Source organism: Eulemur rufifrons, chromosome 4, assembly GCF_041146395.1.
Source record: "Eulemur rufifrons isolate Redbay chromosome 4, OSU_ERuf_1, whole genome shotgun sequence".
Classification (NCBI taxonomy): Eukaryota; Metazoa; Chordata; class Mammalia; order Primates; family Lemuridae; genus Eulemur; species Eulemur rufifrons.
The window spans coordinates 61,193,360-61,213,313 of NC_090986.1; the positions used below are offsets into that span (position 1 = coordinate 61,193,360).

Here is a 19,954-nt window from a genome sequence, read left to right on the forward strand (position 1 = left end):
AGGAATGGGGCAGTGGGCATTAGAGCCAACAACAGATATTCTCAAAACAAGCCAGGGTAAGAGCCAATCCTGGAACCAACATGATATCACACTAGCTTAAATGCTTCCCACTTTCCTTTCTTGAACATCTGAGTTTGTAGCAAGTTTATCAGGATTTGATCCTTTGACCTTGAGAATTTAGTGCAACTATGGAAATGGTCCATAAGGACTCCTGGAATTCCAAAGAGTTGGTGCCCGTTTTAGATGACAACTTACTAGCTTGGTGACATGGGGCAAAATAAGAAGGATGAGAGTGACCTTTACATATTAGTAGTCAGGCAGATACAGAAGATGGACTAGATGGTTAAGTAACACTCCAAAGAATGGAATTAAGACCAATGGGTAGGGGTTATGGCAGACAAATTTCAGGCTCATTCATTGTTTTTCCCATTCATTCAGTGAATATTTAGTTAACTCCTACTGTGTGCAACACCATTGTAAGTTCTAGGTGCACAAGGATCACTCCAATGAGGGGAGGCCCAGATATATAAGTCAGTATATACGCAGGTATGTAGATAAAAGAGTAAATTAATTAAAACACAGGTTAATAGAAACAACTCAGGAGAAGAATCCATCAACTCTGAAGGTGATTTTAGATTTTCTTGAAGGATGAATAAAGCTGAAAATTTGTAGGGAGGGATATTAAAAAAGGAATAAAAAGGTGGTTCAGGCATTGACAACACTGTGATCAAAGACACTCAGGTATGAAAAGTATGTGGCATGGTACAGAAAGTGAGTAGTTTTGTTTGGCTAGACTTTAAAAGGCAAATGGTGAAATGGTGGTGAATGATGTGAAAAATATAGGCAGGGGCCATGCTAAAGAGTTTTATTCCCACAGGCAATGGGGACCAAATAGAGTATTTTAAAGTGGGAGTGAGAGGATCGAATTTGTAATTTAGAGTAGTAATTCTTATATGAAGTGGAGGGTAAGCTCTATAGGGAGAGAAGCCCCAGGGTTAACCTGTTGAAAGGTAATTACCAGAGACCAGACGAGGTGAGGCAGTGGCAATGGAGATGTAGGGGGGTGGATTTGAGAGTATTTCTGAAGACAGAAGAGATAGGATATAGTGAGCAATTGGAACGTGGAAGTGAGAGGGAGTGAGTGTCAAGTGTCATGGTGCAAGAAGGGAATATTCAAAGCTATTCCCAGGTTTCTCACTCAAAGGAATGGGTGTATAAAAACAGGGGATTTCCAAGGCACAAGAGCAGTTAAAGGATTTGTTAAGTTTGGGAAAAAATTGTGAGTCTTCTAGAGAGCAATCAAAGGCTTCTGTACTAAACTTATATAGTGTACAAGAATGTGTCTGTCCCCAAGGTGGCTGTTTGCTTCGCCCAGGAGCCACGAAGCTAGCTCACGGTGGCTTTCAACCTTTGATGGGCACTGGAATCACCTGAGGAGGCTTTCACAAACACATGTGCCTGGTCTCCACCTCCAGGAGATTTTGATTTGGTGGATGAGATGTGAGGCCCATGCATTTTGAAAAGCAGCTCCAAAGGAGATTCTGATGTGCATTACAAGTTGACAGTCACTGCAAATACACAGTCAATAAATAACTCTTTCATTAATTAATTAAAAAAAAGGAAGGGAAGGAGAGAAGACTTCTTGAAATTTTTGAAGAAGCTGGTTGACCTTCTACAGCCAACAGTATAGTATTAGGCAGGAAGTTTGCAAGGTGGCCTTTCCTATCTTCTAATATTAAGGGTCCATGAATGTGATATTATGGTATTCCTGGCTTCAACTCCTGCAGACAAGCACTGGTTGAGACGACTTGAAGAATCTTTTCTTATGTTTCTTACATTATTGATGAACATCCTTTCTTATAGCAACTTGTTCTTTAACATCAGAATTTTCTGCATGCTGTGAAATACATATTTTTCTCCATTTGTTTTTTTTTTCCCTCAATATCTATTTATCCTTACTAGACTAAAGTTCCATGAAGGCAGGCACTCTGTTTCCTTTGTTTGCTATTGAGTATTCAGCACTGACCTAGTAAAACACAGGTGTTCAGGGAATAAATGAGCAATGAGCCAGATTTTTTCTTGTGAAAAATTTTAAGCCACATTGCATCAATTTCAATATGCCTATAGGTCTGCCCCTGAGTGTATTATAGACCCAGAAAATGGTTTCAGAAATAATCAAAAGCAAACATTCTAGGCAAAATATTTTTAGACATTTTTGTTACCTTGGCTCCCAGAACTTTGATGTTATATAAGAAAGCTCATTATATCAAAAACAAATTAAAATAAGGAATAAATATCTAAAAGGGTGAAATAGGCACAGATGTTTAATTTGAGAATTAGAATTTAAACCTTGTTTCAGTTCCTTATCTAGATCTAAGAAGCTTTAGCCTTGAAGTCAGACAAATCTGGAGCTTTCCTATTATTTCTATCATTAGATACAAAACAACTAAATGATCAAATTAAATACAAAACAACTAAATGAATGAAAAGATGAATCAATGGGAAACCCAAAGTTCATATTAGCAAGGCAATTAAAGAAATAGAAAAAATGGCTAACTTGAAGAACCAGAGATGTTAAAAATCTCTGTATTAATTGTGATTACTGATGTGTTTTTATGTTTGAACAGTTGAGCATTTGCTCACAGTGCTTACCACAATATTTAACTAACTTGTGACACCTCTTTGACACTTTACTGCCCTGACATTGAAGGTGAGTTTTTTTTATACAAAAATATCAAAATGAGATTCTATTTTACCTCAAATTTGCCAAGTACCCACTACCTGATACCACTTTCACATGTATCATCATCTCATTTAATTCTCACAAAAACTATACTTTACCAATCAGGAAACTAAAAATTAGAGCAAACTTCAAAATATTCCTAAAGCTAGAATAACGTAAATAAAGTGTTAATTATAATAAAAATCACTGAAGTATCACTTTATCCAGGTGAAAATGTGTATTTCTAAAAGCATCTTTTAATAAAATACTAACTATGAGCCTCAGTCCTCAGAATGATAGAATACTATGTTCTGATTAATGAGATAATTGGGTCAGTAAGGAGAAAATATTGTTTTAATTGATGTTGTCAAGCAGATATTGAAAGTAGTAATAAGACACATTGACATGATGAGCCCTTTGATACGATACACTGAGGTTATGTTACCTCTGTGGTATTCTTGCCAAAATTGTATTTAATCATGAGAGAACATCAGACAAACCCAAATAAAGGACAGTCTACAAAATAACCAGTACCTTTCAAAAATGTCACAGTCATGAAAGACACAGAAAGACTGAAGAACTTTCCTACTGATTTCTAACATTTCTAATGTATTCAGATCATCATTCTGAAGATCAGTAGCCATTAGACAGCACTGGACATACAAATGTAGGCTTAAGAAATTGGAATGATTCTATGTTGCATCTAGGGTATTAACTGAATTTTATGATGTAAACTTGTTTTTATATTATTTGCAATTTCCCACAGTTATGATCAAAAAAGAATTCCCTATTAACTAAAGACTCCAGTTAACTGATTGAGAATTACATTACACTAAGCTCAATTACATATGCCATTTCTTACAAAGGCTGTATGGTTTTCTAAATCAGTATCTCAGCTTGGATTTTTAGCATCATCATGGTTAGTTCCATTGTCCAGACAGGAAAGAAGACAGACAGGACAAGTAAAACAGAGGGGACAACTGAAGCAAGGATGAAGGAAACAGACTCCCTTCAAGCACAGTCATTAACCTGGAACTACTAGCAGATGCTCCAGGCTCGAAGTGAGCAGCCTGCTTCTAAACAGATTTTAATTTTTAATTCAGTGGAATAGGTCAGTGCAGCTGTCCCACCTGGAGGCCCTGTCCCAGAACCTACCTGCCCCAAGGCAGCACTGCGGGTCTGCTAGTAATGGTCACCTTTGGGTGAGTGCAGTCTCCAGTCAGCTGCTCACTCTGATGTCGGGATCCCAAAAACCAGTAATTAAAGTTGGACTAGCTCTCACAATGAGGTGCGTGCTTTCTGCTTAGATATTTTTTTTTAGGATCGAGAAAAGACACAGCCAATAAAAACATTTTTAAAGGGCGAGGTAGGAGGAAGCATATCTATGTTGGAAATAAAATTCTAATACATAAAGATCAGCTTTACTACTTAATTAAAATTGGGTGGAGGCATATATGTTGGTCCAAATGTGATGCTCGCCATACAAATGCCCAGACATGAGAAAGATCTCCTGGGAAATTAAAACGCCTATATGTAGGGAGAATTGAACAGAACAGGGCCCCAGAGCCTCCGCACATGGAGCTAAAACAAGCATAGATGAACCGAGTCTGACTGATTGCCAAGCTCTTCACACACTTCAGATTAGCTGGGTATTAGTATAGGCAGGTCTCAGCTGTCCGTGAAAATGAGAACACATTTTAAAAGCTGCATTTGAATTTTAAAGGTACTCAACATTTCTAGTATTGTTTACTGAGAAAGGTCAACACTCAAGTGCTTTATTTATGCACGGCAGAACCTCAGTCTAAAAACACTGGGCTTTCCACATGGCATATGCTGAGAATGTGTTAAATACGTAGTTCCAGAGCCAAGAATATTATTTTTCAACTCAGTAAATGCATTATTAACAGACCTCTGCTGTGCTCACCAGTGGGAGCTGGGACAAGAGGCAGCGGTGACCCTGCATTCTGAATGCAAAGGGACACTCACTGAGTCACTCACTGCCAACGCTAATGACAATATCCCCACACCCACACTTCTCCACACCTCTCTCTAATTCCCTTTTGGCCAATCTAGGAAAAAAAAAGGAAATGGAAACATTTAAATAAAACTCTCTATATAAACTTCAGTTCGAAGCACAACATTTTTAGTTCTTCAGACTGTACGCATGTTGCTGAGATTTGTATCTGGTGTCCTTCTCCATATTCCAGCTCTGCATAAACATTCACACCAGCCCTCTACTTTTCTTCTTTTTTTTTTTTTTTTTTTTTTTTTTTTTGAGACAGAGTCTCACTCTGTTCCCCGGGCTAGAGTGAGTGACATGGCATCAGTTTAGCTCACAGCAACCTCAAACTCCTGGGCTTAAGCGATCCTACTGCCTCAGCCTCCCGAGTAGCTGGGACTACAGGCATGCGCCACCATGCCCGGCTAATTTTTTGTATATATATATTTTAGTTGTCCATATAATTTCTTTCTATTTTTAGTAGAGACGGGGTCTCACTCTTGCTCAGGCTGGTCTTGAACTCCTGACCTCGAGCGATCCACGCGCCTCGGCCTCCCAGAGTGCTAGGATTACAGGCGTGAGCCACCGCGCCCGGCCCCCTCCACTTTACTTATAAATTAAGAGTATAAAACACTGATTCCTTCAAATAAGATTTGTGTTAAAACCATTAAATGCCCATGCAAGTGACTTTTTATGAACTGGACCAGAGATAATACATACCAATTTTATGACAGGAAGAGGAGTTAACTTTAGTAAGCCAAGAATATCTGTTGTATAAATTAAAAATCTTCTTAGGAATAAGTCTAGTGTTTTAAATATAATATGGAAAAACAGAAAATTAGTGCCAGAAGAATTTTGACTAGATTGCAGAAGTACCTTTATTATTCTAGGAAAAATACTCCTTATGAAAGGCAAGTTCTCTGATATGTTCAGAAATTATTATTTTTATAAAAATATTCTTAACTTGGGAAAATGTTCTCTTTAAACAGTTCCCTTAGTGCATTTTAATACATAATTTGATTTGCAGACATTAGATTTACACACATGTCCAGTATATATCTGTTGTATAAAGCAAAGTGAATCTGTGACCAAAAATTCTGTCCTATTTGGATGTGGGGAGCAAATAAATGACTAGTTCCCGCATATATAGGGTAATATAGGCTTAGTTTTATATGACACTTTCACCTCCAAAATAAGAATATAAAAAATATAAGCCTTCAGGAATTTTCTTCAGGAAATTTCAGAAGACTATAACTTTCAAATTACACTTTTACTTGACATACCTTCCAAAAGCTCAGAACCCTTATGTTAAAAGAGCTGGTGCTGATATAATTTGATTCAGCTGCATCAATATGTATGGAAATCCTGGTGCACATCGTGTTCTGTGCTTTGCCCAGTGATGCAAGATGGGTCAGGTGCCATCCACTGTCCTTGCTGTCAAGGAGTCCACATGGGCTGGCAGGACAGACATACGTAACTGGTTGTAATGTGCTGGGGACAAATGTCATAGTCCAGTGGTATGAAGTGGGTGCCAAGACAGCATAGAACAAAGATTGAGGATTCTGGAAGGGGCCATGGGCAAAGGGAGGGTAGAAGCTCTGCAGAGGAGATGACACTTGGGCTGTCAAGGATGAACAGGATTAGGCCAGGCAGAGGAGTAGCATTCCAAGTGGGGAAACAAATCACCCATGCATGCCAAGTTTTTCAAATTAGACTTTTAAAAGTGCTTTTCCTTCAAAAAAGTTTACATTTGCAATGTCTATAACATGAGACAAAAATTACAATCTAGACGGTTTCTTTCTGATTAGCGGCCCTTCTCCCAAGAACCCTGGATTCGCAGTAGTATTAATAGTACTAAGAAGGAGAGGATGTAAAGCACCTTGGAAAAGAGAAAGTGAAAACCCTTCATAACTGAACTAAAGATTAGAATGAGCACCGCGGGCCTGCGAGGAACGCCACCACTGGATTGAGAAAACACTGTAATACCATCCCTTTTCAGTCTGCTTAAAACACAAGTCACATTAATCTTCTCAAGAAAGAGTGTCTGCTAAAAAAACAGTCCACAAAGGCCTATCAACTACAGGGTCTGGCAGGAGTTTGCTCTGTGCTGGGACCTGTTAGTCAGAAGGGAGCAGGGTGAGGAGAGCCCCGTCATTTCCCTTCAGCAATTTAATCGCACCGGTATCATGCGTGGGGGGAAGGCTGGGCTGCAGACTTCATGTTTTGCATTATGTTCCTCGTCTGCCATAGAGGGAAAAGGAAGGAGAGAAAAAGGGAGGTTCCCTGGGTGGACTTGGAGAAAGAAGGAAGTTGTGGGAGGTCGCTTGTCTTCAGCTGGGTTCTAGGTAGAGGGCGGGGTGACAATGGCTCTAAGCCCCAAAGATTCTAACACTCGAGTGAAGAAGGCTGGTAAATGGCTAGAGAGAAGAGGACAAACTTCGGCCTTTTTCACAGTGTCTAGAAAGAAGTTAACTGGAGTTAAAAACCCAAGGGAAATTTAAGGTAGCTAGAAATTTATTATACTTGTGTTTTACATTTTATAAAATGGTCATTCATGTGTGTGTAATGAGGTAAATGTGTCTGAATTGTGTTCAGTTTCCTTTGCGTCATCTACATGCATAATCAGGTGCAAGAGGAACGTATTTAGGAGGACATGCCTTGTGGATTTAACTTTCATTATTCTCTAAAAGATGATGGTTCGTTAGATCATCCATGTGTCACTGGCACCTATTCCCTGGGTGTGTGGCCACCAGGCAGGGGGCAGGGACGGCCCTGGGCTCAGGAGACTTGGGTTCCGGCTTCCAGTTCTGGGTCTGTTGCAGACTTACTGTGTGAACTTGGGCTGGCCACAGTTTTCTCAGGTAAGAATGCAAAACAAGGGTTTGGACTATACACTTTTTCACGGCTGTTTCCTGCGCCAATGCTCTCTCTGATTCTGTAGGACGTTATGTTCTGAAGTAATGTTTTCCTCCTGGGCTTCATATGTTTACTTTTTTAGAGCCGCTGCAATAACAACAATGCCCCATCTAGTGTTTAAACAGGGAATATGGCCCGGGAGTGCAGAGTGAGGAACGGCACTTCTGCTTTCCTGGCTGGGGCTCAGAAGGGCAAGCGATGGGCATAAATGCTGCCTGGATGGTTCCCACCGACCCAACGTGGTGGAGCAGGGCATTTTTTTAAAAGACAGTGTTTTACAACTTTTGTGTGTGTGATGTAAAATACCAGTACAATAGGACTTTCATCAAGAGGACATGGAATATTCTTTCCTGTTATTTTTACTGGCAGCTGTCACCAGCCTCCCGGGGACGGAGGTCAGTGGCAGTACCTTCCTGATGGAAGATCAGAAGAGCTTCCGGGTGTGATGCGAGCACTTCAGCCAAGTTCTGGCACCTCACTGAAATTTCCAGACATGAACCTGGGGGTTCAGCAGGGTTTTAATCACTTTACCCTCCCTTTTCATTTCTTTCTTTCCAAATGCTCCCACAAGGAAAACATCTCCAATCTGGTTAACAGCTAACCATACACTCTTAGAACTTTTCCAGGTTCCATACTAGTCTGTCCATCTTCCTAGTGCTAAACCCTAAGAAAAGAAATCAAAGGAGTTCCAGGTTCCATACTAGTCTGTCCATCTTCCTAGTGCTATACCCTAAGAAAAGAAATCAAAGGAGTTCCAGGTTCCATACTAGTCTGTCCATCTTCCTAGTGCTATACCCTAAGAAAAGAAATCAAAGGAGGAAACAAATGTAAATACCGGGACAATGCGATATTATCGAGAGAAAGGATCATCTTCCTTCTTGTATGTTTGTCCTGTGTTTGTTTTTTTTTTTTTTCCAGTAAGTGCCAGGGCAATTTAAATTTCTATTGTCATAGAAAAATAGCCTCATTTTGGAATCTGCTCCCGTCTCAGAACCCAGGTCAGGTCAGTGGAATATTTGCAGAGTGACTACGGCATGCCAGACACCGTCTTAATGATGTCTGGGCTGAGAGAACCAAATGAGCTCAGACTCAGAAATCCCACATCATGCTGCCCATCCGGCTCAGACCCTGGTGAGGTTACCAGAAGCACATTTTACGTCTTGTAATCCAAACTCTCAGTGGTGAGGGATTTTCTCCATTTTTTATCATCGAACCTGACTGTCTTCATGGTTGAACCCATCCCAGCAGCTTCACATCTTCTAGAATGCTTAGGTGCCCACTGGGCCGACGGCGCTAACTCACCTACTCGTTAACCTTCTCTGATTTATTCTAGTTGGCTGCGTCTCTCTGCCCTCCATGGCTAGTGTGCCTTTTGTCCTGGCCTGCTAGTCAGTCACTTGGAATTCTACCATTCTACCATCATAAAATTTGACTAGCCCCATCTAACTTCTGCCCAACCTTCAGTCTTGGATTGCCAATTTAACCTGCCTCTACTGTGATCCACATTCCCAAATCAGCTTGTTTCTCCCATGTCCCAAATCATCCTTAACTCCCTTGTCCCATGGCCCCCTATTCCTGCTCCACAATCTTCATGCCCATACTGAGGGCACTGTTCCCTCTGACTAAAGTTTAGAATGATGGTCTCTTCTCAGTCCTACTGGTCAAAATCCATTCTCAATCCAGGTCTGGCAGCTGTGATAATCTTGAGTACAACTATTAACTGGTAATCAGCAACTGAGGTAGCTCCAACAGAACACTCCAACAAATGAGATTTGCCTTAGAGGCCATGAGAGCATAGTGGTCTCTGATAAATACCAAAGAAAGAAAACATCTAGACTATTTATTGACCATATACTATAGAATAGTGTCTGGTATACAATGGGAGCTCAAGAATAGTTGGAAAATTATGGAAAGATACCCTTTAAATAACAAATTGAAAATGTTCAGAGATATGATTGGATATTGTAAGCTTCTTCAGCATAGAGAAACCGTCTGGCTCGTGTGTATATCCCCAGGACCCAGCACAGTGCCTGGCATACAGTAGGCTTTATAAATACTTACTGAACTTTAAAAATGACTGCTGAGAAAAGTATGTCAAAGTCACCGTGTAGAGGATATCTAATTTCCTAGAAGTGTGGATGAAGCAGGACATCTTGGGATGTCCAAACCTATCTATCAGATTGGTTGGATCCCTAAATCTGCATGCCATAGTGCTCTTAAAGCACTAGAGTATGGGAGTCTATCCCATGAGCATGGACCACAAAGGAGAGGAGTAGGGACCCTGCGGTATGGACTGTGCCCTGACCTACATTCCCATCCATCCCAACCCCTTTCATTCCTCATCTGCTGGGATCCTCTGGACCTTTGGGTTTCATCCAGGATGCAGGAGATCCTTCTGGATAGCTACTCATTCATATGTAAAAGCAGGAATCTGCTCTGGCCAAGCTTCTCTGATGTCTGAAACGTACATGAGCATGAAACAGCCAGCTATAGGTCCTCTGATGGAGCCTGTCAATGCTGCCATAAGGCTGACGGCCATGGCCAAAGAATGTGATGCTTTTAGTGAATCGTGCAAGGCTGGTCATTTAGAACTTATATTTTTTATTTATTATTGAAGCTATCAGAAATGTAGGGAACACTAAGGTCCATCAAGGGTGCATGATTTTCAAAGTATATTAAAATAGGTTCACCTTCCTTTCCTACAAAATATAAAGCATCCATCTTTAAAATGTTCACAGCAATCAATGCTTTTAATTGAGCAGAAAAAGCACACACATATAAAGAAACATTTAGCCCTAGCTGCTGTTCCTTACAGTCATCTTCAGAGATAAATTTCCACAATGAATGTTTCAATTAAGACAGTAATATTTATTGAAAGGTAAACTAGAAATGTATAGCCACTAGAAACATTATTGAACAAAAGTAATTTATGCTGCAGTTGGTGCACTACATTTTAGCACTGCTTTGATTTTATCAGCATTTGTCAATTAATCAACGTGAACCTTGTAAAACATGGTCTCTTATTAGTGGGAACAGGCAATTGCTTGCAGACTTCGAAAGAAAGGTCATTTAATAATTTGCTAATTGTGCAAATATAGATTTAAATTTAAAAAATAAAAGTAAACTCTCACTATTACTGTACTTAAATAGGATTCTGTTTAAGCTTAACCTTATCAATTTAAATATAGTCAATGATTTAACTTTGTTGTTTGTTTGTTTGTTTTATTTACTAAACAGCATAGGAAGATTAAGACAAAAATTAATCTAGCTTCAGGTTTTAAAAATTTATTTTAAGTTCATTTTTTGTTGTCACCTTTACCATTTCAAAGAGTTATTAGCCTTGAGGCTACAGTTACAAACAAATCAATTATATTTCACTGACAGAAAAGTGAAGAGAAAAAAGAAAAAGCAAAAGAAACAGGAAATGGAGCAGTACAAAACAGCACCGCAGTGGCAGTATTCCTTTTTTTTTTTTTATTTCTTTCAATTCATTCTTTATTCCTCCAGATGAGCTGTCAGCTCCCTACTTTTGACCAGTAGGTTCATTTTCAGTTCAGTAAGTGAGAAAGAAGCTGAGTCAAGCCCTCTCTTTGGGTAATCTACGCATCAGCACACTTGCCAACTCTCCTGGCACCCGAGAAAGCACTTTAGCTCAGAGCAGCATCCCCACCAACAAGCATTCTGCGGTCATCTAGAAGGACGCGACTCGGTTTAAAATGGGTAACGTACCTTGGAGAGCAATTTCTACACTGGGGTCTGCAGGGCTGAATCGAGAAATCCGCACCATCTTAGAAGTGTAAGTGAAACTTAAGATGAACTAGCATGCCTTCAGACATTTGTAAGAGTCAGAATTTTCTGTAATCCTAGCACTCTGGGAGGCCGAGGTGGGCGGATCGTTTGAGCTCAGGAGTTCGAGACCAGCCTGAGCAAGAGCGAGACCCCACCTCTACTAAAAATAGAAAGAAATTATATGGACAGCTAAAAATATATATATAGAAAAAATTAGCCGGGCATGGTGGTGCATGCCTGTAGTCCCAGCTACTCGGGAGGCTGAGACAGGAGGATCGCTTGAGCTCAGGAGTTTGAGGTTGCTGTGAGCTAGGCTAACGCCACGGCACTCACTCTAGCCTGGGCAACAGAGTGAGACTCTGTCTCAAAAAAAAAAAATAAAATAAAAAAAAAAATAAAAAATAAAAAATAAAAAATAAAAAAAAAAGAGTCAGAATTTTGCGCAGCGTTGACAGAGACAATGTTTGTTAAATGAAGATGGCTCTTGCCAGATCTGGTCTAGGCAAACTGCTTTGCTGCAGAGCTCCTTTTATAAGAGTTAGGAGGCCCAGGTTGCTTTCTGCCTGCTCAAACAGGTTTATCAATCCATTCCATTCCATTCTGTTCTCAGTTCTAAATAAGTCATTATTCCAGGCACATTTCCCTAAGCAGATGCAAACACTCTTTTCCAGCACGAGACTCCCTTGGGCAAATTAAGTTTCTTGGAAAAGGGTCAAGGAGCCAATCAAACAAAATGCATTCTAGAAACAAGCCTGTGGTTTCAGGGGACACTGTCATTCATGCAGGCGACAAAAATGTTAGACACTGATGGGTCAGTAATGTTGAATCTGATGGGACCAGTTCTGGGGAGCAAAATCCTCGTATCTGCAGCCAAAGTTTCTTTTTATGGTCATAACAAATGGGTTTATTTTTTACGGAAACAAAACCGATGGTCACAAAACAATGGAAAATTTCCTTTTCTAATATTTCTAATTAAAAGCTGCTAATCAAATTTTCATTTCTTAATAAAATTCTAATAAAGGAACTTTCATAAGGGAAAAGTTACTCTAAAATTGATATCTTCCATTCTCACAATCTTACCTAACAAATATGAGATACGTCTGAAATAGATACTTGTGAATATTGTAAAATATATATTTGACCTTCATCCCTGTTTCCTGGCATAAGATTCCTAAAATCCTTGGAATCTTCAAAGTGATGTCTTTTGTATGTTAATGGTTGATGGATGGCTGGCAGTCCCTACATAACTTCAGGATGGGGGCTGGTTACCCAAAGACCAAGGCAGGATTAGAGGGTTGGGACCTTCAGTCCCACCTCCCCAGCGAGGGGCTGAAGGTTAAGTTGATCCCCAGTGGCCAATGGTTTAATCAAACATGCTTACACCATAAAAACCCAAGAGGACAGGGTTGGGAGAGCTTCCAGATAGCTGGATACGAGGAGGCTCCTGGAAGCTGGCAGGCTCCCCTACAACTTGCCTTACACATCTCTTCATGTGTATCCTTTGTAATATCCTTTATAATAAACTGGCAAAGTGTTTCCCTAAGTTCTGTGAGCCACTCTAGCAAGTTAACTGAACCCAAAGAGGGGGTTGTAGAACTCCAACTTGAAGCCAGTCAGTCAGAAATTCCAGAGGCCTGGCCGGGCGCGGCGGCTCACGCCTGTAATCCTAGCACTCTGGGAGGCCGAGGTGGGCGGATCGTTTGAGCTCAGGAGTTCGAGACCAGCCTGAGCAAGAGCGAGACCCCATCTCTACTAAAAAAATAGAAAGAAATTATATGGACAGCTAAAAATATATATAGAAAAAATTAGCTGGGCATGGTGGTGCATGCCTGTAGTCCCAGCTACTCGGGAGACTGAGACAGGAGGATCCCTTGAGCTCAGGAGTTTGAGGTTGCTGTGAGCTAGGCTGACGCCACGGCACTCACTCTAGCCTGGGCAACAGAATGAGATTCTGTCTCAAAAAAAAAAAAAAAAAAAAAAGTTTGAGAAATTCCAGAGGCCTGGACTTTGTAACTGGTATCTCAAGGGGGCAGTCTTGGGGCCTGAGCCCCAACCTGTTGTTTCTGAAACTCTTTCCAGCTATAGAGTCAGAATGGAATTGGAGGATACCCAGCTGGTGTCTGCTGCTTATTGGGGGGAACCACTCCTGCCCCCAATATTTGGTCACAGAAATCTTCAGCGTTGATTGTGGTATGAGAGAACAGGAAAAATTACGTAGAGTGTTGTCTTTTTCCCACACTCAGAACATTCCTTATTGTATTTTTTCCCTTTTGAGTCATGAAAGGGAGAAAAGTCCCTTTCATGTTCTTTTAATATTTGCTTTTATTAACCTTAGCTTCAGTTAACTGGCTTCCATATATCAAGATTCTTTCCAAAGCAGAAGAGACAAGAGGTAAATGCAAATGTGGGAAGGAAAGCCGCTTGGTAGCATAATAGCTGCTCCCTGGCAGAAGTTATTTCTATCTAAAACATATATACCGTATTAAGGAGCCACGGGGAAAAAAGAATGGATGTGAATGGCAGGTTTTCATTTGTTTCCTTGACATCTTAGAATACTGTAAATAAGTTTGTGGTGTTTCAATTCAAACGGTTCCATTATCTTGGAGGTCTTAATCATTCGTAATAGCAGTTTCTGAAGTGTGCAAAGCTTGTGCTTAAGGAGCATTATCGGCGTTCCATGCAGTCACACCATATTCAGCAGATTTACAACCTTATACATGGTTATCCCCGATCATCTTTATTTAAGAGTAAGTTCGGGCTGAGGAGGTGGCTCAGCATCCTCTTACGCTTCTGCCTGTTAGACCTGCCCTACCAGAACACCTGGCTCTGCCGGGCACCTCACACTTCTCCAAAGGAACCCCAAATCTGCAAGGTGACATGGGGGAGGGGGGTGTCCAGGAGAGTTCAACTAAGAGAGAAGCTTAAAAGAGCAGCCTATTTTAAAGTATACCTGGGATTTTGGTTTTATTCGGGTATGGTGAGGCCAACAGATAGGAGATAATTGCCATTGAAAAGGTAGTCTGTTACTACAGTCCCCAAGAGGGAGGAGACAGTCCAAACCATCTGGGGCCACCTGGGTAGGTCAGCAGGCAGAGGGAGGGCGGGCAAAATGTGGGCAAGAGCCTTTTGAAACTATAGACTCTGATTCATTGAATCAGGCAGAGGTGGAGACTTTGCTTTCCTAATAAACTTCCTGGTGATGTTAAGACCACATTTTGAGTAGTTAGTGATCACCAAGAGTCTTCTCTCTGGGTCACCTTCTCAGGAAAGGGGAAGGACCCAGCATATAGTGAGCTCTATCTTGAACAGATACTGCTGGGCACTGAATATACATATTTTGTTTTGTTTTGTGAACTACAGCCTTTGCTCATAGGAAAAGTTATACCAATTTTACAGGTAAGGAAACTGAGGTTCAGAGAGGTTACGTAATCCATTCCAGGTCACTTAGCCATCATAGAAGTTAGAAGATATAAATGTATATGGCCTAAAAACCCATTTTTTCCCCACCACAACATAAGTATAGATGGCACTGCTCTAATGGGAAATAAAAAGCACCTGCTGGCAAAGGCTTTGTAAAATATAAAGTCCATGGACTACTTAGTGGCCCACTGACAACTTGACTTTTGGAAAGAAGAGGAGTTCAGAATGGTATTTATTATCTCAGGATCAGAAATAAATGGTGCTGATCAAATAACTGATATTTTATCATAGCCTTCACAAAACACTTCACATAGGATTCCTTCTCAAACTAGTGTTTTATTTTAAAAAATGATACTTGCACATGGTGAGATATAGACAATTACAAGTTAGTCTTTCCCCTAGATCCCTAGTGTTACTGCTCAAAGATAATTACTGTGAGGTTTGTGCAGCCTTCCAGAACTGTTTCTACTCAAATAATAAACTTTTTTTTCATACAAATTCATTCATTTGGTTATTCTAAGGTACTTGGGGAAAAGCAGAAAATAAAACAGACAAAATCCCTCACGTAGATTATATTCCAGTAGGAGACAGATCACAAACAAAGAACTAAATTATGTATTATGTCAGGTAGGAATAATGCTACGAGGGAAAAAGCCGGGGCTAGGGGGAGGTTTGCAGTTGCGAATACAGTGGCAGAGGAAGGCCTCATCGGAGAGGCGATTGTCAAGGGATCATCCCATTCCACAATTACTTTCTCCTTGGACAATATCAGGACTTACAGATCTACCTTTTTCTTTTCAAAGGCTCCATGGTACTCCACCGTTTGCAGGTACCATGAAATCACTGGGCATTTTGTTATTTCCATACATGGATGTTTTAGATTAATTCTGTTATAATTTGTTCAGTGATCATGTGAGTGGTTATGAACAGATTTGGGGCTTATAGTATAAAGCCTGATTAAACAGGAAGAGACCTAAATTTGGTGTGGGAAGCTATGGATGCAAGTCGTAGCTGTGCTAGTCCCTACTTTGGTGACCTTGTTATATCATTGGGAATTTGTGGACTTCCTTTTATATTTTTGTGTTCTGGCCTCATGAGAGTGTTTCCCTTTTCCTGCCACATCTTAGGCTGTGCTATGGTCCACCAGGTCCGGGGTGATGTCTAGGGGCTTCTCCACCTGAAGGCCCGGGCAACATCCTGCCTACAACATTTTCCTCAGTGCCAGGCTACCTGTAATCCCTGCAGAATCAAATAAAAACTTTAACTTTCAAGCTCACGAGTTTCCCACATTCCCCCAAAAAGCAGCATAAACAAAAATTTAGGGGAGCAATTTACCCTCTGGGCTCCACGCATGATCTCCTCACTTAGGAGGAAAGCACATTAAACTTCTCAAAACAAACCCCCCCCCCAATAATCCTTACTTTCTAGTAATTTTTATTTTTGTAGATGTAGATGTTTACCACTGGGCCATATGAGAGAACAGATTTCACATTTAATGGAAGATTAATTTATTCATTTAATTAATACCGGAGGCAGTACCTGGAATATGTCGGCACTCTGCCAGGCACTATAAGAGTAGGAACAAATATCAGTGCAATATGATTCCTGCAATATGATTGTCACCTCCCTGGCTCTTAACAAAGACAGGACAAGTAAAAAACAATTGCGATTCAAGAATGCATGGTAAGTGGTATTAAAAGGCAATTCAATAGGAATGCAAAGAAAGAGGAGAATACTATCCAGAGCCCCTCAAAGACCCCTCAGACAGGAAGCCGAACTGAGATGCAAACAGGTGGGGAAGTGTTCAAGGGATCGGGGTGGTAAGTGGGTGTGGGGGAGGAATATGTGTGAATGGAAGGTGAGCAATAATTGCACTATAAGCAAAGGCCCAGAGGAAGGAAAATACAGCTGCAAAGGGAACATGAAGTGGCCCGTTTAGCTTAAACACAGAGTGTGGGGAGTGGGTGTGGGTGACAGGAAACGTTGGTTAGAGTAAGACTGGCAGAGGGTCCTGAGTCCCCTATTTGTTATTAGACATGGGATAAATGAGTGGCGTTTGAAAGATATTAAGAAAATCATTATCAGCTTCTTTCTCTTTTTTGTTTTGCTTTTGTTGTGGGGGAGGGAGTGGTGGTACACTTCGGTTTTACAATTTCTATTTCTGATTCCATTAATTTTTTAAACCAACTGAATATTTATCAAAGTAATATATGCCAACAGTTTTATAAAGCAAATAGTATTCTAAGGCCTATAACCAAAAACAGTAATCCCTCTTGATCCTCAGAGCAAACCACTGTTTCTTTCTTTGCTTTTATTATGAAACATATTTATTTTTTATTTGCCAGAGTACATAACTTTTCATAGAGGTAAGACTTTTGCCCCAACCAGCTGTTCTCAGTCTGGTTCATCTCTGGTCTTGGCAGCACAGGAAGACTCACCTCCCAACAACTGGCACCCACCCCCACGCCCAAGGAGGTTGAATCCCAGCACCCGAGAGGAAACCACTTTTACCTTTTAACTCTGATATTTGCTTCCCTATATTTATTTAAGTTCGGTATATGTACTGATACTTACTAAATTATCATTTTCAGAGATTATCTAATGTCTTACTGCTATGCAAAATAAGGAAAATTTAGTGCTCTGAACCCATCACTACCTTCCGACAAGCTTTCTTCCTCTATCTTTCCAGTGGGTTAAATGGCAATTTGGAATTAAATCAATATTCTAGTTTACATTATTATGACCATGTAATATTGTTTACTATTGAGCCAAGTAGTATAAGGTTATGCTTTTGATCTTGTTCAACATCTTGTTTTTCTTGGTGGTGCCTTTTATTTTATTTTGCTTATGACATCTTTTGAATAGCTATTACTAGCTGTTCATTAACTATCCAAAGGAACTACAAAACCCCTACCGAAACCGTATTTTACACAATCAGCCCAACTGGTTAATCTACTGGATCTACTTTCTCTTGAGTAGCCTCCCCTCCAGTCCCTCTGGTCTAGTGGTTTTCCAGGCCAGGTGCCCACCTGTTGTCCTGGGGCTTCTTTTTAACACCATCTTTCGAAATCCCTGTTCCTCTCTCCTGTGTTGAATCCCCCGTTTCCTGGATCCCATGGTTTCCTCTTTCTTGGTTTACATCCTCATTTTTGTAGAGCACATTCTCTAGTAGCTTCCTGAGAAAAGGTACATGGGAGGTAAAATTTGTTGAGACTGTATGTGTCTGGAAATTTTTTAATTCCACTCTTGCATGTGTTTGCTATTTAAGCTTGTAATTGAATTCTAGGCAAAAATGTAATTTTCCCTCAGAATTTTGAGGCTGTACTTCATTGTCTTCTAGCTATACATAGGGCTGCCATTGAGAAGTCTCATGCCACTGGTACTCCTTTGATCTGGCATGATCTTTTACATGTGACCTGTTTTATTTCTCTGGAAGGTTTTGCAGTCTTCTTTTTAATCCTGCTGTTCTGAAGTCCCCCGGGAAAAAACCCTAATGAGGATCTTTTCATACCAGGGTTCTGGGCACTTTCTGGTCCTTTTCAATCTGGAAAGTTCCATCGTTCCATTTTGAAAATTCTTCTTGTATTATTCTTTGATATTGTCTCTTTACCATTTTTTTTCTCTTTTCTCTTTCTGGAACTCCTATGGTAAAATGCTGAACCTCGTGGATTTTGATCCACCACGTTTCTTACCTCCACCCCACCCCATTTCCATCTTTGCCTGTTAATCTACTTTCTAGAAAGTTTACTTGAATTTATCTTCTACACCTCTGAATAATTTTTACATTTTACTCTAAGTTTAATTTTCAAGACCTCTTTCTTACTTTCTGATTATTCCTTTTTCTAGAGAATGCTCTTTTTATATCATGGATATAATAGTGTCTTTTATCTTCCTGAAGATTATAGGTTTTTAATATCTTTTCTTTTGCTTCCTAAAATAACTGTATCTTCTCTGAGCCTCCTTAACCTTCTTCTGTTTCTCTTCCTCTGTTTTGATCTCTGTATTTTAGTCTATATTTTATGTTCAAGGATATCCTCAAACATCTGGATGCATGTATATTTAAGACATTTATATATAAATATATATTATGTGTATATATGTATATGTGTGTGTATACACACACACACACACACACACACACACATATATATATAAAGAAAATATAGCCAGGCACAGTGGCACACGCCTACAATCCCAGCAATTTGGGAGGCCAAGGCGGGAGGATCTCTTGATGCCAGGAGTTCAAGAGCAGCCTGGGCAATATAGCAAGATCCCATCTCTACAAAAAATAAAAAAGAAAATATAAAATTCATTTATATTTAGGGACAGTGAGTCTAGTTTCCAAGGAAAACCCTGAGTGGAAACAGGGTGTGCTTATTACCTGGCAGGCGTCCCTGACAGGTGCCTGGGTAGGGAGTCTAGCCATTTCAACGGGGACTCTCAGTGCCAGTGAAGTCATTTCTTTGGCTCCTCAGTTTTTCCAGATAAGACTCTTCAGACCCCTGCCTGAGGAGCCAGTCCCTGGCTGCAGGTGTGCTCTGGGAGCTATGTTGGGGAACAGTCCAGGAAGGTTTCACCTGTTCCCTCTGTGGACTTTCATCCTCTCCCCTGGGCCTAGTCCCTGAGTCCAAAGTGCCTCTGATTCAATGTAGCCCAAGACGGTCCCTCAAGCCTCAAGTAGGGATGAGGACTTGGTAGTGGCTGCGTGAGTTAGGGGGCAGAGCAGGGCCTACCCATTACATGTATTATGCTGCCCCGTAGCTACTTGCAATCATCTCCCCTTTTCCAGCCTCACCCCTCCTAAGCCTCCGCAGCATCCTGTAGTGTGAATCTGCAGGCTTCTCTCAGTTCACCTCAGCTCCCCCGGAAATCACTGCACCGTCTTCCTCAGCTGGCTGACACCTCTTGCTCAGCAGCATCTTCCTGGTTTATTGTCTCACTCGCTATTTCTCTGCTTTATAGTGTTTTTTATTCTTTACTATAATTTTAGTGAGATTTCTGGAATAGGAAGATATAAAAGCATGTGTTCAATGTAACAAAACCAGGAGTTCCCATTTTACTCTGTAGTTATATGTACTCATTATGTATTTCATTCCAGTATAGTTTAT

General features: G+C 40.5%; 1 protein-coding gene across 1 annotated transcript in view; it reads right to left on the reverse strand.

The window, feature by feature from the left end:
* The window catches only part of ENOX1 (ecto-NOX disulfide-thiol exchanger 1), a 239,815-nt gene extending 221,887 nt beyond the window's left edge, over nt 1–17,928 (reverse strand). Inside the window, exon 1 of the mRNA XM_069467218.1 lies at nt 17,876–17,928. Within this exon, the coding sequence (XP_069323319.1) occupies nt 17,876–17,906 (31 nt within the window). The 5' untranslated portion in view covers nt 17,907–17,928. The remainder of the gene's footprint in view (nt 1–17,875) is intronic.
* Nucleotides 17,929–19,954: the final 2,026 nt, after the last annotated feature.